This window comes from Camelus dromedarius, chromosome 2, assembly GCF_036321535.1.
Source record: "Camelus dromedarius isolate mCamDro1 chromosome 2, mCamDro1.pat, whole genome shotgun sequence".
Classification (NCBI taxonomy): Eukaryota; Metazoa; Chordata; class Mammalia; order Artiodactyla; family Camelidae; genus Camelus; species Camelus dromedarius.
In genome coordinates, this window is record NC_087437.1 from 37,508,619 (window position 1) to 37,535,362 (window position 26,744).

Here is a 26,744-nt window from a genome sequence, read left to right on the forward strand (position 1 = left end):
AGAGGGAGAAAGGTATACACGGAGAGAGAAGAGAGCAGCCTTGGGGTTCTATATGGATTGCAAAGAACCAGTTCAGAACACACAGAAATATATTTCCAGTGCTTCTTAGAGTGATAGGGAACTTTTTTCTCCATATTTTTAGAGTCCTACATTGCAGGTTTACCTTTATGGAGCATGTGGGAGAGGAAAGGACCTTGGTTTAGCCTATTTTTCTGATAAAACTTTGTTTATTCAGCTTTCTGCCCTTCTGAAACCAACATATTTTTCCATCAACTCAACCAACTTTCTTTCTCTTTCTCTCTCACATCTAACCCTTTCCCCCTCCTCCCCAGTGGAGAGGAAGTGATATACTCCATTCCCTACCAAGAAAATTCCCTACTTGCTGACCTACCAGTATAAACTCCAAGGTTTGTGTGTTAGCAGAGGTTGGGCCTTCTGCAGGTTAATCAATTGCCTGAAAAACAGCATCACCTGCATGCTTTCCTGTCATACTTTGACTGCACAGTAACTGCCAGAACAGTCTTCTCTATGAACAAGAATATGTGAGGGCATTGTGCATAGAGAAAAATGCATAGTAGACAATATAGGGGTTTACAAAACATGTATCATGAATATTTTTAGAGTTAAAAAGGGACTTCATCACTTTGCCCAATAAATGCATTTTACTCATAAAGAAAGAAGGTTTAGATAGGTTATATTCAATAAGCATTTTCTATGGAATCTCTCCTAGATCACAATGAGAAATAGTAAGAACGGTAACACTACATTTTGTTTCTTAACTTTCATTGTTCTGCTGTTTTCACAATTTATTCATTTTTCTGAGTATTTTATTATCACATGGCTGCTTTTATTCCTTTAATATAAATCATTGCTTATATCCATAAATTTCATCAGGTACCTGTGATTCAACATTCTTTTATAATTTTATGGAAGAGAATCCAAAGCAATTCTACATAAGCCATTGTAAATTGAAGCTATCCTCCAAAATCTATACAAAGAACCATGCCTTCCTCTACAGTATTGCTAATACTACCCAACACTAATGAGTAGAACTCCAACTGAAATAAAACTCTGACTTTTTCCCTCAACAATATGATTCAATAATTCTTTGAACTCTACTTTAGAAATAATTCGGTAAATTTTCAGTAAGAATACTCCTCTAATTTTTCACACTTACAGGAACGTGTGCGATTTAATTATGATAACTCAATTTACCTAAAAGATTGATTGCCAAACTCTTAGTTTCATTGATTTTTTCCCTATTGCTTTGATATTTTTTAGTTCATTTATCTCTGGTCTAATCATTATAACTTCCTTCTGCTGGCTTTGAAGCTAGTTTGTCCTTTTCCTAGTTCCTGAAGGTGTATCTTAGGTTGCTTATTTGAGGTCTTTTTTTTAATGAATGCATATCATTGTAAACTTCCCTCTCAGTACTGGTTTTGCTGCATTCTGTAAGAGACGGTATGTTGTATTTTCATTTTTCATTGTCTCAAGATATTTTCTAACTCCCCTTTTGATTGCTTTTTTGATCCACTTGCTATTGCAAGTGTGCTGTGGAAATTATCCATATATTTGCGAATTTTCCAGTTTTCTTTCTGACATTGATTCTAGTTTCATTCTGCTATGGTCACTAAACATATTTGGTATGGTTTCAACTTTCTTAAATTTATTAATACTTGTTTTATGACCCAATGTAATATATCCAAAGAATGTTCCATATGCTTTTGAGAAGAACGTATATTCTGCCAGTTGGGTAGAATGCTCTGTATATGTCTGTCATATTCATATGGTCTATAGTGTTGTTCAAGTCCACTGTTTCTTTGTTGATTTTCTGTCTGGTTGCTTTATCCATTATTGAAAGTGAAATATTGAGGTCTCCAACTATTTTTGTATTACTATGTATTTCTCCCTTCAGTTCTGTTGATGTTTGCTTTATACATTTAGTTGCTCTGATGTTGGGTGTACATATATTTATAATCATTATATCCTCCTGAAGAATGATTCTTTTATCATTGTATAATGCCTTTATTTGTCTCCTGTGACAGTTTCTTACTTAAGTCTATTTTGTCTGATATAAGTACAGCTTCCCCTGCTCTCTTTTGGTTGCTGTTTCTATGGAATATGTTTTTTCATACATTCACTATCAGTCTATGTGTGTCCTCAAATCTAAACTGAGTTTCTTGTAGACAGCATATACAAAATTTACAAACTGTTAGCTAGACTAAGAAAAAAATATAAAGTTAAATAAAGTCAGATACAGAAGATGAGACATTAAACTGATGCCACAGAAATAAAAAGGATCATAAAAGACCATGATAAGCAATTATACAACATACTGGATAACCTAGAAGAAATGGACAAATTCCTAGTTTCATACAACCTAACAAGACTGAAACATGAAGAAACAAAATCTGAGAAATTACTTATAAGGAGATTGAATCAGTAATCAAAGTTTTCCCAGCAAAGAAAAGTCTAGGGCCAGATGGCTTCACTGGTGAATTCTACCAAACATTTAAGAAAGAATTAATGCTCATCCTTCTCAAATTCATCTGAAAAAAACTGAAGTGGAGAGAATACTTCCAAATTCATTTTAAGAGGTGAATATCACCCTGCTGCCAAAGTCAAAGACCCCACAAACCCCCCTCCCCCTAAAAAAAACCTACAGAACAATATCTGACAAATATAGATGCAAACATGCTCAATAAAATACTAGCAAACCACATTTAACAGCACATTAAAGGGATCACACACCATGAGCAAATGGGATTTCCCTGTGAGGAAAGGATTATTCAACATACAAAAGTCATAGACTGTGATATAGCACATTAACAGAATAAGTGATAAAAATCACATGATCATCTCAACAAAAATGCAGAAAAAATATTTGACAAAATTCAACTCTTTCATGATAAAAACTCTTGATAAACTAAGAGAAGGAAATTACCTCAACATAATAAAGGACATACATTAAATTCCCAAAGCTAATATCATGTTCATTCAGGAAAAATTTTCAGCTTTTTAGTTCAGATCAGGAAGAAGGCAAGGATGCTCACTCTTGTCACTTCTATTTAACACAGTACTGGCAGTCTTAGCCAGAATAACTAGGCATGAATAGGAAAAAAAGCATCCAAATCAGAAAGGAAGAAGTAAAAGTGTCCCTGTTTATAGATGATGTGATCTTATATGTAGAAAACACCAAAGAACACACACACACACACACACACACACAATTAAACATTAGAACTAATAAATGAATTCAGCAAAGTTGTAAGATACAAAATCAACATGCAAAAATCAGTTACATCTCTATACACCAACAATAAACTATCTGAAAGGAAAATTAGGAAAATAGTCCCATTTACAACAGCAACAAAAATAATAAAATACTTAGGAATAAACCTGATTAATGAGGTGAAAGATCTGTACATTGAAAACTATAAAGCATTAATGAAAGATATTGAAGAAACAAATAGGAAGATAAACCATGTTCATGGACTGAAAGAATTAATACTGTTAAAATGTCCATAGTACCAAAGGAATCTACAGAGTCAGTGAAACCCCTATCAAAATCCTAATAGCATCTATTACAGAAATAGAAAAAAACATTTCAGAGTTCATTTGGAAATGTAGAAGTCCCTGAATAGCCAAAATCATCTTGAGAAAGTAGAACAAAGCTGAAGGCATCACATTTCCTGATTTCAAAAATTTATTACAAAGCTACAACAATTAAAACAGCATGATCTTTCCATAAAAACAGACACACAGGCCAATGGCTCAGAAATCAATCCACACATATATAGTCAGTTGACCTTTGACAAGGGTGCCAAGAATACACAATGGAGAAAGTATAGTCTCTTTAACAAACTGGATATTCACATGCAGAAGAATTAAATTAGAGTCTTATACTATAGACAAAACTCAACTCAAAACTGACTAAAGACTTAAATGTAACACCCAAAACTGCAGAGGTATTCAGAGGAAAAAAATATAAGGAAAAATCTTCATGACATGGATCTTGGCAAAGATTTTATGGCTGTGACACCAAAACATAGGTAAAAAAAACCCCAGAATACACCAGTGAGACTACATCAGACTAAAAAGATTTTGCACAGAAAAGGAAACAATCAACAAAGTGAAAGGGCAACCTAGAGAATGGGACAAAATATTTACACACCATGTATTGATAAAAGCTGAATTTTGAAAGTATATAAGGAAGTCCTACAACTCAATAAACACTAATAACACAGAAAATGGGCAAGGACTTGAAGAGACATTTCTCTAAAGAGCACAGACATATGACCAACAGGTAGATGAAATGATGCCCAATATCACTTATCATTAGGGGCACACAAGTAAAAACCATAATGTTGTATCATCTCACATATGTTAGTATGGATACTATCCAAAAAAAAACCCCAAAGAATAACAAGTGTTGGTAAAGATGTGGAGAAATTGGAATCCCTGTACACTGTTGATATCAATGCAAATGGTGCAGCCACTAAGAAAAACAATATTAAGAGTCTACAAAAAATTAAAAATAGATCTACCATACGATCCAGAAATCCAATTTTCAGGCATTTATCCCAAAACACTTGAAATCAGGATCTTGAAGAGCTATTTGAACTCCCACATTTGTTGCTGCACTATTCACAAGAGTAAAGATGTCAAAATAACCTAAATGACCATTGATGGATGAATTGATATAGAAAATGTGGTATATACAAACAAAGGAATTCTATTCAGTCTCTAAAAAGAAGGAAATCCTGAAACACGGGGCAACATGAATATACTTAAAGGACATTATGCTGGGTGAAATCAGCCAGTCATAGAAGGACAAATACTGCATGATTCCACTTATGTGAGGTATTTAAAACAGTCAAACTCATAGAATGTGAGAGTTGAGTGGTAGTTGCCAGGGACTGGAGTTCCAAGGGTAATTGGGAGTTGCTATTCAATAGGCATAAAGTGTTGATTATGTAAGATGAATAAGTTTTAGTGATCTGCTCTACAACATTGTCCCTAGGGTGAAGAATGCTGTACTGTAAACTTAAAATGTTGAGAGTAAATGTCATGTTAAATATTCAATAAAATAAAAATTTTAAAAAATAATTATTGCTTGGATTAAATAAAATAAAATGTAAATTGCTTAACAGAGTAACTGAAACAGGTTGGTATTTAGAAGTAAATAAATTTGATTTAATATGGTTTGATATAGAGAATTAGAATATAAGCCATCACTTTTTTAAGGAAAGCATTCAAAATGAATTATTGGTCAAAGTGGTCATTAAATCAGAGTGCCGAATTTCTTTTAGTTATATAGTTAATCAGTATAAAACTTACATTAACAGCTTCATCTTCAGTTAGACTTTCATCTATTGTCACATTAGGCAAATCTGGCCAAACCTACAAAGAGAGAAAAAAATGGGAAACCAATTCATATAAATTCAGTGTGATATGACTGTTGTAAATGAAGTATAATAGAATTTTAGAAATGTATTATAGACTCAAGAGCTCCAGATCAATAATTCCTTCAATTATTTTTATTAGTTTGTGTTTTGGTATATGTATCATTTGCAAACTAGCCCCATTTTCCATATTAATCTCCTCTTTAATATGGCAAATAAGAAAAGAATACCAACCTTTGTGGCAGGTAATGATTTAAAAGCAATGCATATAACCAAAAGCTCTGGTCAAAAATAAATATGAAAAGTATATACTATATTTAACTTAATGTGGTATATTAAAATAGTTTCTACAATCACTCAGGATTAAAATCTAAAAAGATAAAAAAATTTTGTATGAAAAGAACTGAACATATGAGTTGGATGATGCAATGCTGAGGCAAATATTTTCTTGGTTTTCACAGTTATTACTAAATCCTCCTTTCTTGCCTCCCTGCCTACCAATGTTTTCTTCCACGCCAGCCACAAACACAAAACAGAGCCCAAATTCAAGCATGCCAAAAGCTCTGGGATTTGAATCTATGTTGTAGAAAGTAGAAAGTTCCACATAAAAATGTAGATAATCCTCAAAGGAGTAATTACATACAAGGGACTAGTTGCTGACAGAGAATAGTGCTGTAAAGGTAGAAATCTGAGAAATTGTATAGAAGTACAGAATGAGGAGAGGAAGGCAGGAAAGAAAAAAATCTCTTTCTATAGTCACGTAATCTCTACTTGCATGTTTCTTAAAATATTATGATTTTTTTACTGAGTTTATCACAGACTTTGTTCTCTTATACTTTAATTTTGAAATATTTTCAGATGTATAGAAAAATCACACACATTATACCTAGTGTTCTCCTATACCCATCATTGAGCTTTCCCTAATATTAATATATTCATAACCATACAACAATGATTAAAACCAATACATTAATATTAACACACTATTAACTAATCTACAGGCCATGTTCGAATTTCACCACTTTTATCACTAACATTCTATTTTTGGTACAAGTTCCAAAAAGAATCCCACATCACATTTAATTACATCTCCCATTATGGGATTCTTTTTCATTCTAGTTATGACTAGTGGATATTTTTTTCTTTACTCTTTTATATATAAGCCAACTCAAGATGTTTTATATATTAATATATCCAGGTCTGAATATTATTGTTTAAATGAAATATAATGCATTACATTCCTTGTTCAGGACAGGGATGTAAGTATAGCTTTTAACAACATTCTTTATTTTATTAATAAGATGCTTTTAAGAGAAGTTACAAACATTTAAATGACCCCTGTAGTATAGAATGATGAGTAGCCATCTTATTAATGGTAGTTTTATAATAAAACACAAAAGGTACCAAGAAATACAATAAATAGCAATTTAAAGAAAAAGGTACCAAGAAATACAATAAATAGCAATTTAAAGATGAAACGAATAGTATTTAAACATACAGCATATGAATTCTTTCTCTGTTTCTAGTAATTGAGATTGAACTCAGAGTACCTGTTCTTTTATTTATTAGCTATTAAATCATTACATCTCTTACTCTGAATATGTCTTTAACAGTTGCTTAGTTAAATAGAAACTTTCAATGAAATGGCATTGTTATACTTATTTTATTTCAAAATATCAATTCAATACCTTTCCCCAACAAACATCATTGGTGTTAGGCCATTTGACAAAGACATCTTTTTCCTGTCCTCTTTCAAATGCAGGGTAAGGCTTTGTTTCATTTCCTGAAATTGCTGGATCCTAAAATTAAAAAAAATACAAGCCAGATAACTATGGTATAAAAGTATAGCCAGTTGGGTAGCTGTTAAGAAACATTACAATTTTCCATTGTATTCTCATGTGGACTGACAAGTGGACTGATGGTATAAACTTTTGAGTTCTAGCTAGATAGCCTTGTGAATTCCCTAGAAGAAAATTTTAAGAACTTTTGAAAATGTATTAGCTATGATTTCAAGCAAGATTACTAGTGTTTTTGTTTTGTTTTTACTTCTCCAGTGGGATTTCTGACTGCCTAGCTTTCTTTCTGTAAGATATTGATGAAACAGTCTCCCTACAAAATCAGTAACTTGAAGGCAAATTTTTAAATGTGACAAGCATAAGAAGCAGTCCCATAGAATGATTTGAGAATTGTATAGGAATAGAAAATCCATCACCACTTTGTGACAGCTTCCATAAATTGAGGCTAGTTTGTAACTTGGCTAATAACTAGAAAACAGCCTGCCTTTGACTCCTAGCTTTGTTTAGTCTTCGGTCTCTAAGGATATACCTAAGACTGAGGTAGCCTTGTGGCAGACCATATAAATAAAATGTGTTAAAGGAAAAGGTTTTAGATTTGGGAGGAGAATCCAAAGTTACATACTTCATATTCTGAAACACCTTTCCGTCCATCATTCAGGAGAGAAATATTAACAAAATCAAGATAGTAACACTCAGATAAAATATAAAATGTAAATACTGACCAGGATAATGATGTATCTCATTCCTTCATTTCTTATTTTGTCAACAAACTGAGGAAGGTCCCAGAATTCGTCATCAATTGTAAAGTCTAGTTGCCTTTCCATGTAATCAATGTCTGTGTATTGAACATCCTGAAAGATATGAGAATTGTGGTAGTGGGATAAGAATCAAAAGAGTGAGTTTATTATATTCTATTAGACTTATGAAAGTAATAGCAATATGAAAGTTTCAATGCTTAAGAGAATTGGTCAAGTAGTATTATGTGCAAGAAATAAAAGTAGCATGTAAAGACAAAGTATTCTAAGAGCAAGTTCATATAAATGTTTTGTTTTGTTAAGTTGATACAGAAGTAAAATGTTGGTATAGAAGTAAAAATCCTTTCAAATCAGTTATCTTCTTAAATATATATATTTACTGAAGCATAGTCAGTTTACAGTCTTGTGTCATTTTCTGGTGTAGAGCATAATGCTTCAGTCATACACGAACATACATGTATTTGTTTTCATATTCTTTTTCATTAAAGGTTATTACAAGATACTGAATATTGTTCCCTGTGCTATATAGTATGAATTTGTTGTTTATCTATTTTATATATATATTATTTAGTTATCTACAAATCTGAAACTCTCAATTTATCCCTTCCCACCCTCTTTCCCCCTGGTAACTATAAGTTTGTTTTCTATGTCTGTGAATATGTTTATGTTTTGTAAGTAAGTTCATCTTTCATTTTAGATTTCACATGTAAGTGATATCATATGGTATTTTTCTTTGTCTTTCTGGCTTTTACTTCACTTAGAATGACAATCTCCAGGTCCATCCATGTTGCTGCAAATGCCATTATTTTATTAATTTTTATAGTTAAATAATATCCTATTGTATAAATATACCACAACTTCTTTAACCAGTCATCTGTCAATGGACATTTAGGTTGTTTCCATGTCTTGGCTATTGTAAATAGTGCTGCTATGAACATTGGGGTGCATTCATCTTTTTGAATTAAGGTTCCCTCTGGATATATGCCCAAGAGTGGGATTGCTGGATCATATGGTAATACTATTTTTAGTCTTTTGAGGAATCTCTATACTCAAATCAGTATCTTTTGTTACGTAATTACCAAAGGAAATAGGAAGACACAGGAGTAAAGAATTTATGAGGCTATAAAATTATGTTAAATGGCAGTTTGGAATTTTATATAGTATACAGAAATAGGTATTTCTCCATTTTTGGAAACACAATTGTAGCAAATATGGAATAATTTCAAATAACTCTAACATTGCCAAAGGAAAAAAAGAATTATTAGTAAATCCACCAATTATTATAAAATTATTCTTTCATTATCCACCAAAGTCATTTGAGAAATAATAGCCCAGGCTTAAAAAAGCAAAATATTGTTCATAGGTAGGTATTTACAAATATGTTTAAATTAATAAATGCTTTAATTTTATCACAAAATCTTTAACTTAGACCTACTAACCTTTTTAAAAATTATTTTGTTAATATATATTAGGTCAATTACTTCTTTTAGGTGTTATAAAAATATGGCTGACATAGTAGACCTAATAATGGAAAATCTCTCTTTATAAAATTTCCACTTGTGTATTGTTACATCATCAACCTATATAATTAATTTCCCCATAATAAAGTATTCAGCAATCATATGTTGGATTCTACTATATGTACTGATGTCTTATAAATGAGGTCCTTCTTATCCTTCTTAGAATGAGTTCTTATATACTAAGCATTCCATATTTCAATGTTTAAATGTTACTAGGAGGATTGCTAGGGTTCCTTATTCTTGTTAAAAATAAAACCACAGGGACTGATTATTTCTGGACACTTATGAATATTTAGTTTCCCAAACAGTGAGGGAAGATACTCAGCAAGCCCTCTAATTCTGTATTCTAACATTACGAGTATTGTCTCCTTTTTTGTAATTTGTCACATCAGTTGATGAAAGAGATTCCTATGGACACTTACTCTGATCTAAAGAGAATATGGGGAATGTGTTTGACTACTTATGAAACCCAAAGGTTCTGAAAGAAAAGCAAGTGCATAATAACTTGTTTAGTACAACTCACAATCATTGAACTGGTGAGAAACAATGAAAAGGAATGGTATTATCCCATTTCCTTTATCCACCTGATAAAGACAATCAATAAAATACCATACCCAATTCATTTTGTGCTACTAAGCATTGATTATTGTCAAATGTTTAAAAATAATTTTAAAGTACATATGTTTGATTATTTCATTCTGCTTTTACAGATGACATGTTCAATAATATCTTAAAAATTTATATACATACATAGGGGATCCGAGCAGTCACCATGTCATTGTATACTTGCTGAACTTCTGAAGTATTTCTGTACCCATAACGACATAACTGGAATCCCAAAGCCCAATAAGGTGGCATGACTGGTCTGCCAATTACCTTTGAAAAAATTATTTCTGAGTTAAGAGAATTATTTTATATTATAAAAAAATTTATGTTTTTATGAAAAAGTACACTCATACTTCATGGTATTGCTTTGTTGCAACTTCTGGAGATGGGCCCAAAAACATGTAAAAGTCCAAGATTCCTCCAATTATGCGATATGTTAGAGCAGGAGTTGGTTGAAATGTAACATCTGGAAATCCAAAATATGATTAAATTTTATCTCTGTATAAGTTATAATTTCATTAAAGAGTCACATAAAATATGAGAAATTTTAAAAAAGTGTTTTACCCATTGCATTGCTGTTAAGTAAGAGAACTCCATGAGCATGGCTCTCATCTTCCAGAGACATGTGATAGGGATGAAATCCGTAAGAATTAAGTTTATACTAAAATTTAAAAAACATAATATATTTTTAAATAATGATAGCATGTGAATTTTGTTAATGTAATATTTAAGTTCACAAGAAGACTGAGCCTAGGAATTCAAATGTTCCTTTATTGCACACACAAACACATTTCCCTTAGAAAATAATTTATTATTTGAACTGTTACTGCAATGAGAGCATGCAAATGAATATACAAATGTCTAACACTCTAAAGTACTACCTCAATAACTAATGTAAGAAACCAGTGGTTTTAGAATAATTGGGTTCCTTTCCACAGGTTATGTGTCTTAATTAATTTATTAATTGGTATTTCTTTTTCAATAATAAAATATCCTATAAATGATTAAAATGATCAAACCCCTTAAGTACTTAATATGATAATATTTAAGTTAATGTAACATTTTACGATATTTTAAATGATAATATATTGTTTATATATAAAGCATTTAATTTCATTTTCAGCTAGATCTTTTCATTTTTTCAGAATAGAAAACCTATACTCAGGGTCATGAAATGTTTTCTCAAAGGTTACAAGACTTACAAGTTGATGATCCCTATTCAAACTGACATATTTGACCCACACTGAATCCTAGTAATTGGTTAGCATGTGAAAGAAAATTTATATATTGAGAATCAAGGTTATATTAACTTAATAATGCCAACTAATATTGAAGGGTTTTAAAGAAGTAAATTTTGGTGAAACATAGTCTTTCAAATTAGAACAAATGAAAAACAGCTTTTATAATCGAAGTTTGAGCTACTGTGATACAAATAAATGTTGCTTGAACACCTTAAAGTGTTGTGATAGTATACATATTTATAATATTATACTGAATATACCCTTTAAGTACATCACACGTGACAAATGGAAATGAGCTAATATTTTTATTTAAGATATATTTTTCATATGTTTAGAATAATTATAGTTAATATTAGATGTGCAGTGCATTAATATTCATGAAATATATTTCATTAATAAGGCAAAATATTGGGAAAAGTGTCATGAACATATAAAATCATTTTCTAAAGCTGGAACTAGTAGTATAGCCTCATAGAAATGCACAGCTGCAGCTTGGGGTAACAAAGGAAAAAGTTAGCATCAAATCTTTATCTAAGGAGTAGAAAAAAATTCCAAGGAGAACCCTAGCCAGCTATTTTCTAAAAACTGGAAGTAAACATAGATTTGGCAGGGAATGCCAAATCTGAATGTTCTTTCTTTGCAGTTGAGAGGGTAAGGAATTGGGTCACAATCTCACTTCTCACTGAGGTCAATGATGTTATCCAGTCATCTACTTTCACTTGTAATTTATGGTGACTTCTTTGTTTTTCAGAAAATCACTCTAGCTGCTCTGGAGATCTCTAGCCCCTTTCATTACTTCAATATTGAAGAAGTGGCTAGGATACAAATCATGATCTTAGTTGCCACATGGGGTAGTCAAATATTGGTACCTACACCAGGGGGTTGTTCTCTTGTGAACATTCCCCAAGTATGCCAGTTCAGATCTCGCTTAAATGCTGTGTGTTCCACTTCCCCAAAACCATATACATATTCTGATGGCAGGCGCGTAGATATTTGAATGAATTGGTTATTAAAAGCAAATCCAGGTAGGCGAGAATCCCAGCTGAAAACAAAACAAAACAAAAAACAATTATATTTCTGTAAACACATACAAGTAGTATCAGAAATAATAATGGTATTTCTTTGTTAGGTGATATGAAAAGCAATAGTATTTTTCTCTATATACCTTATCATACCCAGATACAAATGGAAATGGATAATTATTTCAATACATTTTTTTGGCTAAGTTAAGAAATATATTGGATATCTATTTTTCTCAATTCCTGGCAGAGATAGTTTTAATTGTATCAAATTCCAGGACCAAAAACCCCTCCAATTTCAACAGTTCTAGTAAATTATTTATATAACACATTTCCATTACTATTTTGCCAGCGCTTATCATGCTTTTTCAATAGGATTCTCAGTTTCTGTTCCCCACTTGATTAGAAAAATGGGTCTGATATTTAGTAATGAAATCAACCATATCCAAAGTGTAAATGAAATTTTAGACCAATCCTTAATGGTAATTCACAGGTTTGCTATGTTTCAGTTTTAAATGTTAAAATAACCCAAGACTTTAATACACCTAAAACGACCTTTGGTTTGATGACACTTTAGCACTGTAGAGTCTGAAAATAATATCTAATTTTTTCCCTCCTAAACTAAAATCAAAGTATCCTTCATGTCAAATAATTCAGTCACTTACATAACTCTTCCTGTGCTTCTCCTTCGAATCTGGATGCCAAAAGGATTTTCCTTGATTTCAACATCATAAAGTCTATTTTCATAAGTACTTATTGGTGTAGTTGGAATGTTTAATGGTACTGGAACTTCGTATCTCTTATTTTGGGGATCATAAATCTATCACAGAGAAATAATGACAACAGATATGTTTTGTTCTTATTGCTGACATATTGTGTACATATTATTAAATAATTTAAATAATGGTTCAAACAAGAATATTTAGAATTCTTATTTATATAATTCCTAATTCAGTCTCCATGGCCCATATATCTATATAGAATTCCAGATGCATACATCGACATGTAATGGAATCAAATTATGTACTGCATTTTATCTGTTTTAATGTTTTATAATTTATTTTTCCATACAATGAGAAATTTTCAAAAACATAACTTTTAGAGCTAACATTCTCTTATATTGGATATACAAAGTTATTTACCATCTAATGATTAGACAAAAAATTGTTTCAATATTTTTGCTATTATGTATGATCTTACAATGAATGCTAATGCTAATTTATGTTCATTTATGTCTTTCCCCAGTACATTACTTAGAAGTGAAGGTATTAGGTCAGAGTATACTAACATTTGTAGGATCTATGATATCTGTTGGTAAACTGTTTTCCAGAATTAGTGTACTAATTAATACTCTCACCCAAATGCATTCTTTAATACTATTTTATGTTAAATTAAAAAGCATTTTTATTTCTAAAATTGTTATTTATTTTCTTGCTTATGAGGATAAACCTTTTGCTACATGATTATTCAACATTTAGTTTTCCTATTCTTTGTATCTGGCTTTGTTCTTTTCATTTTTATAAGTGTATTTTAACATTTTGTTCCAAATTTTATTTCTTCTTCTGTTGAATGTCTGCTTTTGAGGTCTTAATATTTTTCATGATTGTATGAGTTGAAATTGTTTTCCATTTGTCATATATGTGTCAGATACTTATCCATTTTTTGTTTGCCTTCTAATTGTCTCTGGTGTTTATTGATGTTGAAATATTTTAAATTTTTATGTAATACAAGATAGATTTTTATCCATGGGATTTTTCCTTTGTATCTGTAATTTGAAAGTCCTTTACTAGGCAGATACAAGATAAATATGCAGCTAATTTTTTTTATCTGGGCTTATGTTTGATTTATTTTATGTGTAAACATATATATTTATTAAAAATAATATATATTACATCTCCTATGACATCCTTTTTTCAATAAACTATCAGGTATTTCTACCTGCAGCTCCATAGTGTTTTAATTTTGTACATTTTAGCATCTTCACTTGTTTTTAAGTTTTAACTATTGCCATTGTCATGTTTATTTTACTTAAAGGTTATTCTATTAAGTCTCAAAGAATATTTTACCAAGAGTCTATGGAAATACTTTAGAAGCAACAATTGATCTAAAATTACTTAACTTTAAAGCAATTCAGTTGGATTTTTTTCTTTGGATTTTTTTGGTACTTATTTAATACCTATCAACATTTTTTAATAGTTTTTTTTTCTTACAAACAGTCAAATTATCCCTATGATTTTTGATATTTTTGTTGTTTGTTGGACTGATTTTCTCATTTGATTTTGCAAATGGGATCTGCCAACATTTCAGCTTTTAAATGGTGAGTAATTGTCTACAGTAAAACATTTTTTGCAGATAACTATTTTATATCCAGTAATTTTGCTGATCTTTCTTACCATTTCTAGTAGTTTTCTCAGTGGATTTCCTCAGAGCTCTTAAGTAAAACATAATTGCTAAGTGTAACTATTGAAAGAAATTCTCTCTTGTATTTCTTATTGCACTGGTCAGAAAATTCATATCACTACTTAAAAACAATGGAAAACAGTAAGCATCCTGTTGCATTTTTTTTTCTGAATCATTTATTTTAATAGGACAACCAATATAGTCCAATTCTAAGTGATTAGTTGATTTATCAAGAATTAAATAATTTTAAAAAAACACCACTATCTGCCTAATTATTCTCAAGTTAGCAAAAATGAAAAGTTTTATTTATTGTGCATTTAGCTATAAGCTCTGTAGCAAAAAAAGCTTTACTTTTATAGAAACAAAATGTCATCAACCCAATTAATAATCCTTAATATTACATTAAAAATCCAAGCACCTAACCTATTTAAAGATCTCTTCCCTTGAGAGATGAATCATCCATTGTAATAGTTTATAAATGATACCTTAAACTGCAGCATATCATCTTTGTGATATTTCACCTCTACACGAAGAGCTGGGATGGGATCAGAAGGTAGCTTTGTTCGAGCATTTACAGTATTTAGCTGGAGGTCAGCTGTTATACCCACTGATGAGTACTGAGTTGAATGGACTAAATAAGAGTTGTCTTCTTTAGGAAAGTAACATTCAGGTGCTTTGGATCCGAAAGGAGCCTAAAAACAATACATGTTCATTGCCAGAAAATGTAAGCACTGTAATATTTAAATAAAAAAATAAGGTAGACATGTTTAATTACATGTTGTATGACTTACACTTTTTATTGTTTAATGCTAAAATGAAACTGCAGTCATAACACAAAATATTTATTATACAACATGACACACTATGTACTAAAATGTTAAATAGAATATTTGTATTTTGACCCTAAAGATAGGCCAGTAGAGCAGAACAATCAAATGCCACAATTTTTCAACTCAGAATATAGAATAACTGTTTTGCCTTTGAAAGTAATTAAGTGTATTACTCATAAATTTTGATCCCATGCTTGTTTTTACACTTAGTATGGATTATTGCCATTTTTATCTGTGAAATGTCTCTACAACAAACCTAGAAGGTCATGAATTTAAAGTTCTTTTCTTTCAGTTCAAATCAAACTGTTATGATTCCTTATTTCATGACTGGGCTTTATATTGGTTAATTACATCCTGACCAGTATTTAAAATAGGAACTACAATCAAAGATCAGAGCTTTTGTATAGCGGTGGAAGCTAGGATCTCTGAAAAAGAATGATACATTATGGCACTGATGCCTGGTTGCCTCACCACAATCCATTCTATCATCTTCTTATTTATGAAATTAATATATTGTTGGGAGGAGCAATATGCCCACCTACATTTCCCAGTCTCTTTTGAGGAAGTTGTATGTGATCCCCCTCCCCGTCACCTCCCAGCCCCAACACAGACCTTTGTAAAAGAAAAGGGTATAAGCTGATTAAGTTATGATGCTCTTTGGCCTTCTACCTTCCAGGCCTGGAATGCATATTTAATGGCATAATAAAACTTTGAGGATGAAAGACAAATGATAAATAGGAGACACATGACATTGAGGTAACAGAATATTAGGCCTGGAATTCGTTTTTTGGTTTTTTTTTTGTAAGAAAAAAGTAAATCTTATTTTGTTTAACCAAATCAAATTTTATGTTTCCAATACTCTCAGCTTCAAGCAGTCCTTAACTGATGGGAATACTACAGTACTCATTCCAAATGCATGAAATTGAGTGCCAGTGGAACCAGGAAAAGGACAGACTTAAGAAAATTGCAAAGTTGGCATATATCGCCCTCGTAGCTACCTTTCTGCCCATTATTTCTTTCCCGTTATCATTTTATAAGTATTCTTATTTATCTTTCTTGATAGTTTATCAACATTGATATTTTTAGTTAGGATGAAAATAATCTTACTCGTTAAATGTGGAAACTGTATAACTGCTATAGGCTAAGTAGTCAATAGATAATTCCTTAAAAATTTGTCTTACCCAAGTAATATCTAACTGATTAAATTTAAAAAGCATCATTGTATTTTCTCTCTCTCTTTCTAAATGTTCAAACTTGCTCTTTTCCATACATCTATATGTTTGAGAAGTAGTTATCTCTTGTAATATCATTTCTGAGATTTTTAAATCGAAGGTTTTTAGATGGCATTAGAGCAATAGAAACCTTACAATTAATGTGATCTGATGTCAGCTTTAGTACAAATGTGAAATTAGGTGAATACAGAGATGATTTTGAAGAATCAGAGAGATACTGGGAAGTTCTAAATAAAATTTTTCTAAAATTATCAATATTTAGGAAGTATCAACAATTCTTTGCTATATTAAACCTTCAAAAAGATTAACTTTTTTTCTTTAGTGTGTTTTCCTATCAGAATAGGTAAATTAAGGGTCATGTGCTGAGTGACCACGACCAGAGTAACCACACAACACAACTGTAATTTAACCTTCACTCCTTGATATCGTCACCTCCTTCCTCAACAAGCTTCTTTCTTTTCCAAATCACCCTTTTTCATATAATCTCAATCCCTATGCCCCTCACTTGCATTCTTGTGCTCAGTTGCAGAACAACAATACTGGAAAAAAAACCTATCCTCAACGTTCTCAGTACCTGCAGTAGTGTGGCTGAATGTGGCTTGAAAAATGCATACAGTCATGCAGACTGCTTTCCCTTTATGTAATCATGAAAGTTAGAGTTTGTCCAAAAGATCCAATCATACTGTATTTGCCTAGTTCATTCATTTTTGGATAACATTTTCTTTCTTCTCCAACAACAAAAAGTCTTCCCTATTCTCATCATCCCTTAATGATTTTCCTAGTTATTGTAGTATGAAAAGGAAAACAATCAGAACAAAAGTCAGAGCAAAACACCACATCTACCCACCCATTTCTTTATCTCCTGTTACAAAATATGTACTGCTTGTGCTTCTATCTAAGTTCTAAAGTGAACCATGTCATGTGTGCACCCAATCCCATGTCTTCTTGCCAACAGACATTTCTTCTGCAAGTCTTAACTCTCCTGCATCACTAATGTTCCATTCACTAGAGGTTATTCTCAATGGAAAAAACCAATTTTATTTCTCCCATCTTAAGAGAAACTGTCACCTCATTTATTTCTCCAACTACTGCTCTATTCTTCATGCTTTCTTTAGGGTAAAATACAAAAGGTTCACCATACTCATTAGCTCCAATTTGTCTCTTCATTCTCAGTTGAATCTCATTCTCAATCTGACCAGGCTTTTACTCCCATGACTCCATCAATATTTCTCTCATAAAAGTTACCAAAGACTTCCATGTTGCCAAATAATAAATGTTAGCTTCCAGTTCTTATCTTACTGATTTATAAGCATAATTTGCACAGTTGATAATTTTCTGTCTTGAAATGCCGTGTTCACTTTGCTTCCAGGAACCAACATTTTCTTTGCTTTCAACCTATTTCTTTAACAATTTGTTCTCAATTGTTTTGGTTCCTTATCATTTGCTTGAGGCTGAATATTGGATGACTCAGGGTTTAGTTTTTGAACTTTTCCCCTTTTCTATCCAAGCTCATTCCTTTCATGATGTCATCCTATTACATGACTTTCAATGCTGTATATATGTTGAATCTAAATTTTTTATCTTACCAGTGATATAAAATGTTCAATTTCCTTGGTTTATATCTCACAATTGAAAAATTGTACTTGGATTTGTATTTGAGCATCTCAACCTTAATTTGTCCAAAACATAACTCTTTCCCTCCATGTTTGTCCCTTCCCACCCCAGTCTGGTCTATCTTTGTTACTTCTTTTTTTCCAGTTGTTTAAACCAAGAACTTCAAGTCACTTTTACTCTTCTCTCCTCTCATATTCCACATCCAATCAAGTAACAGCCCTTTATGGCTTTATCTCAAAAACATGCACAAAAGTCAATCACTTATTACTAATTCAACCACTACCACTCTGGCTCAGTCTACCAATACTTTACTTTGATAACTGAAATGCCTCTTTCCTGGTCTCCCTGTCTTAGTCTTCAGTCTGTTCTCATCACAGAAGCCATTATGGTCCCATTAAGATGGAAATTAATCTTCTTATTCATCTTCAAAACTCCCCATTAGCATTCTATTTCACAGTAAAAATAATAATCCTAAAAATGGTCTAAGTGACTGGTCTACATTATCTGTTTCCATATGTCTATAATATCATCTTCTGCTGTTCCTTGCTGTTTGTGGACTATACCAGGTACATTCTTACTTCAGATGTACTTCAGGTTTTTGTTTTTTTTTCCTCTTAAATATTGTCCTTTCTTTTCTTTCCTTCATCTCTTCTAATAAATGCCACCTTCTCAAAGAAACTTTCTCTGTACAATCATTAAAATTACATCATTGCCATTCTCCACCTCCTGCCTTTCCCCTTTCCTACTTTATCTTTCCCTGTAATACTTATCCAACATAACACATAATTTTTAGATTATTTGTTTTTTTTTCCACACTAGAATATAAGCTCTTTCAGAGAAGAGGGTTTTTGCTTGTTTTTTTCACCTAGAACAGTGCCTAGAAGATAGTAGTTCTCTAATATTTTTTAAATGAATCAATGAATCAACAGTAAAGTCTAAAGAAACATAAGTTTTATCTGTACCTTAAATCATCATATTTAATGGACTTCTAATGTTAAAGCTTCATTTATTTGACCTAAAAATCTATAAGGTGCTGAACACTAATAGTAGTGGAAAAAATAAATTTTTCACATTTTCTCGTTAGAGGTTATTTGAACTTTAGTACCCATCCTTTAGATTCGTTTTGATAATGGAAATAAATGACCTTGGACTGAATGCAATGGGGGATGGGTATGGAGTTGAATGAAGAGCTGCAATTTAAAGAGAAGATATTGGTGGTATATTGGAAAAATACTTCACTATTTGGCTTTTATTGATTTCAGAATTCTTTCCCTTCCTCACTTCTTTTCTTCAATTCTTCCATAAACGTTCATAATGGTAAAGATTATGCTGCTTTATCAAGCAACGGAGAGGGATGGGGGCGATTTCTCTGGTGGCATAGATTCTATGTAATCCTTAATTTCCTAATTTCAAAAGTCTTGATTTCAAATTTCAGATGCTTCTCTAGATGAATTTAATTTACATGCAGTAGAATTAAAATTAAACTATGTAAAGTTTACATTGACAGCTATGTCACGAATAATTAAAATTCTTATTACCGTTTGCCATAAACAGCCACGATCCTCGCAGCTTTCTTTAGTTGCAGTTCCTGCATCTGGATAACAAGTAAATTTCTCAATTTCCAATAAAGTTTGATCCCATTGAACAGTAAAGTTTCTTCCAAGGTTAAACTTGAGATTATAAATTAGGAGATTCTTTGAAGACAAAAAAAAAAAAAAAAACATTAAAGAGTATTTGTGACTACTGGACAATTTAAAAATACTTAATATTCATAAAATTCAGCAACCCCACAGAAGTTTTTCAAATCAAATCGTGAATAATTTTAATATAATATTAAACGAAAAGACTAGAAAGGAGAAAAAATGCCATGCCACTGAAATAGCTAGAATCTCAAGACAGGAAAACTGTGAAATTGTAGAATACTGATGAAAAACATTGTCTTGAAATGCAGACATGAGTTCAATTCTCAGTTCTGCCACTTAGTGCTCATGATTCTTTAGGGAAATTGTTTATCCTATTTCATCTTCAATTTCCTCCCCCTGTCAAATGGGGATAAAGATCCCTACTAAAATAGGTTGCTATATAGAAAGAATACGTAAAATTTAATACATCTAGCACAATGCCTGGGGCATACTCGGTATGAAATAAATGTTAATTCCCACAAGGAAGAAAAACCGAAGAAAAAATTGACTGCTCCGGTTTATTTGGAAGCTCCCAGAGTCAGAGGAGGAGAATATTTATTTATTTATTTCTGTAGTTTTATCCACTGCTTATAAATATTTGAGAGACAAGTTAGAGGGAAGATAATACAGTATTATACAAAAAGAAAAAAATTAAGAGGATAGAATACACACATTCTATATATGGAGGATATATATATATATATATATATTTATTTACACACACACAGACACAAATTCTAGTACACAGTTATTTCCAGTATTGGAATATTGTAAATTTTTGTTTGGTTATTGTTTATATGCCTTGGGAATAATATGCATAGCTTACTTATTTATATTTAACTTAACTTTAATAATTTAGGAATAAAAATTCATATAAATATCAGTCTAAGCACAGCAGAATTAGAAACATGTATCTACAACTGTGTAAATTTCTACATAAGCATAAAAATAGAAAATATAAACTGAGATTATAAAAACCAAATCAAATTACTTTGTATTATGCCCTCTTGATAATCTTTGTTAGAGTCATAAAGTTCTCAATAAGCCTGTATTATTTAAGTTACACTGATTATTTCTTACAGTCCTAGGAATATATATATAATGTGTGTGTGTGTATATATATATATATATATATATATATATATATATATATAATGTGTGTATATATATATATACACATTACAGTGTCTTTACTAAATAAAAAAAATAGTTAACCAATACATATTCTTATGAAAATTTTTAAGTGAAAAACTCTGAGCCAGAAGGCTTAGGAGTTAGACAGAAATACTCCATAGAAAATGTTCTGTATCGCAATTTAGTACTTATGCTGATATTACTAATAATTAGGATTATATGAATGGTAGCAAAGCAAATACCAATGAAAATCACTTCCAATGTTTAAATTATTTTTGTCTAACATTTAAAATACATTAATTTATTACCCAATAACATTTATTATTAAATATTACATTTTACAGATGAGGAAGGTGAGATAACAAGAGATTAATTTATTATGCTTAAATGCACTGACTGCAGGGCTGGAATTTCAGCCCAATTCTGCCATTCCTTTTCCCTCTTTAGTACACCTGCTGAAAGAAGCAAAAATTACAGGATAAGAAAAGGATTACTAGAAGGGAAGAGTGTAAACAAAATTTTGGGGAAAAAAAGCACTAGATGTATCGAAGAAGAGAGAGTTCATGAAAGGAGAAGCAGGAAGACTGACTGAAGAAACAGATTAAATCAACACCTTAGAGGAGTCTTAAATGAGAAACTGAAACATGTAGATTTTTATTGTATGCAATAGGTAAGTTACAATTCAGGGTTAGGGAAATGGTATAAAAATATTAGGAAGTCATACACTGGTGACAGCCAAGATAAAATGAAAGAGAAAGAGAGAATTAGTATGGATTTCCCTTAAGTTTGACATGGTAACATAAATTGAAATGACCAAATATTGGAATGTCAGCAGCAAAAGGGATCGAAAAGAAGGATATATCATGAAGAAAAAAAATCACAAAGTCAAGAGCCTGAATGGTTATACAATGTTAAATTTAACAGTATGTGACAGCTAAAATATCTTAAAAGATTGTATCTTAAAAAGATTACCTGGTTAGAAGCATCATAAGTGAAATTGTAGTGAGCTGTCATTGGTTGATTATCCTCCACCACTGTCACTTCTGTAACAGTGTCTATTAACCCAAGGATTTTTATAGTCTCAAATGCTAAAGTGGTTCCTTCCTGGTATGATGAATGTGTGCATATAATATCTAATTTGTTCTGAAAAAAAGGAATATAATATATCAAGAAGAAAGTCATAGAATACAAATAGCACAAGTGTACATTTATATTGATTAAATCTTACAGTCCTAGAAATATAGAAATTATAGCATATTTACTGAATAAAAAAGTAATTAACCAAACATATTTTTATGAAAACTGCTAAGTGAAAAATTCTAGGCCAGAGGACTTAGGAATTAGACAAAATTCTAATAAAATATTCTATCCTACACATAAATTAGAATTTATTTATTTGATATTTGATATTACTAGTAATTTAGTGTTATTTTGTATTTAGTATTTAATTATAGCATTACTTAGTATTTAATAATATAGTATAATAGGAAAAGGACCAATCATTTAACCCTCCATTCTCAACAGCTTTCCACATTCAAGTACCCTATATAAATTATACTTATTAGTTAACTCTTTTCAAATTTTTGGTATACATGTCATTAAATTTTTTTTCAGAGATAATCGAAATTATGCATGATTCAACTCGTGTTTATCCCTTCTCATTCTAGCCCTAACGTTAGTGAAGAATAACTTAGCTTTGGCAAAAAAGAATGTATGAAGAAATCCAACATCTACAAAAATCACTGCTACTAATTATTCAAAATTTAACCTTGTGCATAGTTTTATTATTTTCACTCCAAATCCATGACAAAATATTGCAGTGATTGATAAATTAAAACATTTTCAAAAATTATTTTCCTAGGACATGTTGCTTAAACCAGACATAGCGCTACAAGAAGTCTAAATATTTCCGTGAATCAATTTCATTATCAGAAACTCATCTATTATATTCAAATTTTATAAGTTACAGTAATTTATTTATAATTTAGCAATTTAACAGTTCACTGCATTTCTTTGCATCGAATTCTGGAGATAAATGAAACATCTTTCCAAGGAAGGTCCATAATAAAGGCATAACCCAGATATAAACAAGGTATATATTTAACTATGTGTCCAAGGACAATGCTTACATTAGAAACTGAAAATGTATATAAAATGTAGTTGCCATTTTGTATAGTATCTGAAATAGGAAAAAATAAAGTTATCAGAACAAAATGTAATGTTAAATTCTCTGTTTTATTTTTATAGTTATACAACACAGGAAATTTGAAAAAAACAGAAATTACTAAGGAAGCAAATTAAATAGATTATATTTTTAATTATCTTCAAATGAAACAATTTTGGTAGCCTATTTTCTGAGGAATTAAAGATAATGAGTACATATTTGCCTAGTTCGATTTTTCAAATACTGCTAAATATTTATGGAAATTCAGAGAATGCAAAGCTTACAGTAAAATACATATAATTCTAAATTTGTTGTTTTGAATGATATTTTATCTCTTTCTAGTAAACCATATAACATTCAGTTTATCTCAGGAATACAACAATCCACAATTTTCTTTTGCATCTTTCAATTTTTAAAAATTATTTGAAGAAAGAAAGAGTGACTGTGGAGACATGTTAAAGATTCAAATAAATTTTAACAAGGAAAATGGAAGAAAACAACTATTTTCTGCATCATATATGTAACAAAACTTTATATCAACATGTTTCTTTAACAGTAAACTAAAGATTATAACTAAAATAATTAGAAAGAAATAAGAGTGAAAAATATAAAGGGAATCCTAGAATTGATGTGCAGTATATTCAGTAACATTAATTTTCTTAAAATCTTAAAACTAAGAAATAAAATTTGAATCAGAATCTGAATTGAAAGTCATTTTATTGTTTGCATGTCTGATTCATTATTCAGAAAATTCTGATTTTTAATTTTTTAACACATGTAAGTATACAGATGTCAGATTGATTAAATCACGACTCGTATTTTTAAACATCTTATATGAAGTAAATTATCAATATACATTTTTGCAAGTAGAAAGAAAGGAATGCATTTGGAATATTTATAAAATTTGAGAAATAATAATAACCTTAGAAGTCCCATGTGCTACAAATAGAGATATTATCTCAACAACATTCTTTAACTGAAAATTATAAAAAATTTAGTTCTGCTGAAATCCACTCTTATAGAATTTCTATGAGGTAAATGCTTGTAACCTATTCTTATGGCAGAGCTCAACCTAGTGTGCTTAGGCTTTGAGAAAGAACAAGAAGGCTGATGTGCTTAAAATGTACAGGGGGACATGGTGACCACTCTATCTCTAGGTAAAGACTGTGGCTCCTAACTGGGTAAAATGGAGAATCATTAGAAGATTTTGAACAGAGGTGTGATGATTTGAGTCATCTTTTAAAAGGATTACTCTATCTGCTAGGTAGTAAATAGAATGTAGAAAGGGACTGCCAAGAGCTTTTGACCTACAGATCTGTTAGGGAGCTACTACAGTAATTAAAATGAAAAGTAGTTACAATAATACTGGAGCTGATGAAAGAACCTGGATCAAGGTGTTACCAAGAGAAATTCCTAGGCTGTGAGAGAAGAGAGTCAACTCTAAAGTTTTTGGCATCTTGTAGAGATGAAATTACCATCAACTGACAAGGGGAAGACAATACATATACATACATACATTATATGGTGGAGCAGATATATTGTCATCATCTATATTTTTATAGACAGATAAGACTTTAAAAAGAACAGGATTTTTTTTTCATAGATTCCATATTTTCAAATGTAAGAGTACATCCATATGTAGTAGACAGCTTCTTGGAGTTAAGTTAGAGATATTTGGATGTTTCATATACTATGTATAAAGGCATATAGGACATTCTTTAATACGTCTGAGAACTAGTGAACTATAATAGAAGCTAAACTATAATTTTTTATACACACATATTTCAAATACATACCTAAAAGCCCTCTATTAAAAGAAGTAAGATTTAAAAATCTAAACCATGAGGATAATTGTAATTGACTAAGTAAATACAAACATAAATTTTCTATGGTGTAATTAGATATTAGTAAAAAAAATGACTCTTTTTTTAACTTCCTTGGTGTGCTGAATTCTCAAGTTTGGGTCTCATGAAATGAAATTAAAGACACTTAATAATTGAAATAAATTGTGAAATATTTATATGTTAAGATTCTTATCTTAAATAATTTGATATTAATTAACTTAAGCTTTAATATTGGTTTTCTTTTATAGTAATAAAATTTTAATTTTAATCACTATAATCATTTAAGATAGTTAAAAATATGATGCAATTTACACATCTATGACTTTATTAACTAATTAAAATAATAATCTAATAAATAAAGATATCTATGCTTGTCAAAGACTTTTACAATGAACAAAAAGGCAAAACTAAATATTGTAATTAAATATATATAATTTAAATAACAATGTTAAACTCCATAAAGTAACTTAAAATCCTAAGATAGATAAAAACAGAAATTAAAAATGAAAACTTGTCACATTTTTTAAATGGATGCAACTTTATAATGAAGGCAAAATTTCCCATCATCAAAATGAACATTTAAAAGCATATCACTTTGAGACTTACTTGTAGTTTCTCCATCATCCCAAAAAAAGTCTCCCATTGCTGTGTTATCTTCATCTAGTGCAACTATAAGTCCTAGAGGGTTCATTCGGCTGTTAAGCAAGTTAGGGTGTATATATGATTAAAAATAAATTTGTAATAGTGAAATATCCTATAAATAAATCAATTTCAACAGAATGGATTTGTAGGAGTTCTGCATTCACTTGAGAACATTGATATTAATAAAATTCATGTCTATACTTTTTAATAATTTATCAATGAGAAAAATAATTTATATACGTGGAAAATAAATAAAAGGAATAAATATAGTAAATAATATGGAATTTCTTAGAGGCCAAGACATCTGCAAAAATGAAACAATGTGATACTATTTCAGTCCAAACAATAAAATTAAATATATCTTATGAATGCTCAATTCAACATGTATTTGGCACATATAAATTAACCTTAAATTATAATGTATCAAGGTTACAAAATAATGAGAAGTATAATATGATAAAATTTTTAAGTGCTAAGTGGAATCTCTAATAATCTTACAAATGAAGCTAACTCTATCATGAGAAATGAAACATATGATTTTTTTTTTAGTTATAGATTACTATAGGTTTTTAAACCTAAAATAGTACCCATGGAGCTATAGAGTCCAGGTAACTGCTCTATACAGAATATATTTCTTCCACCATACACTCATCAAAATGAATGTTTCTCTTGTTCAATATAGCACTAGAGTAAAACCAATTTTTTTGAGAACATAGTCATGAAACAGTTACAGTACGAAAATAACCAATTCTAGAATGCAAAAATAATGAAATTACTAACACTCATTGATTCACTCAGTAACTTGTTCCTTTTAACAAATATTCAGAGAAAATAAGAATCCTATTCCATAATAGGTTGAC

At 30.6% G+C, this 26,744-nt stretch overlaps 1 protein-coding gene across 1 annotated transcript in view; it reads right to left on the reverse strand.

Moving 5' to 3' along the window:
• SI (sucrase-isomaltase) overlaps positions 1-26,744 on the reverse strand; it is a 69,342-nt gene that overhangs the window by 6,958 nt on the left and 35,640 nt on the right. Inside the window, exons 22-34 of the mRNA XM_064476918.1 lie at positions 25,849-25,937; positions 23,364-23,413; positions 22,207-22,377; positions 19,957-20,112; positions 15,228-15,434; positions 13,008-13,162; positions 12,197-12,365; positions 10,647-10,743; positions 10,436-10,548; positions 10,227-10,352; positions 7,924-8,052; positions 7,094-7,204; positions 5,341-5,403 (exon numbers count right to left, since the gene is read on the reverse strand). Of these exons, the coding sequence (XP_064332988.1) occupies positions 5,341-5,403; positions 7,094-7,204; positions 7,924-8,052; positions 10,227-10,352; positions 10,436-10,548; positions 10,647-10,743; positions 12,197-12,365; positions 13,008-13,162; positions 15,228-15,434; positions 19,957-20,112; positions 22,207-22,377; positions 23,364-23,413; positions 25,849-25,937 (1,636 nt within the window). The remainder of the gene's footprint in view (positions 1-5,340; positions 5,404-7,093; positions 7,205-7,923; positions 8,053-10,226; positions 10,353-10,435; positions 10,549-10,646; positions 10,744-12,196; positions 12,366-13,007; positions 13,163-15,227; positions 15,435-19,956; positions 20,113-22,206; positions 22,378-23,363; positions 23,414-25,848; positions 25,938-26,744) is intronic.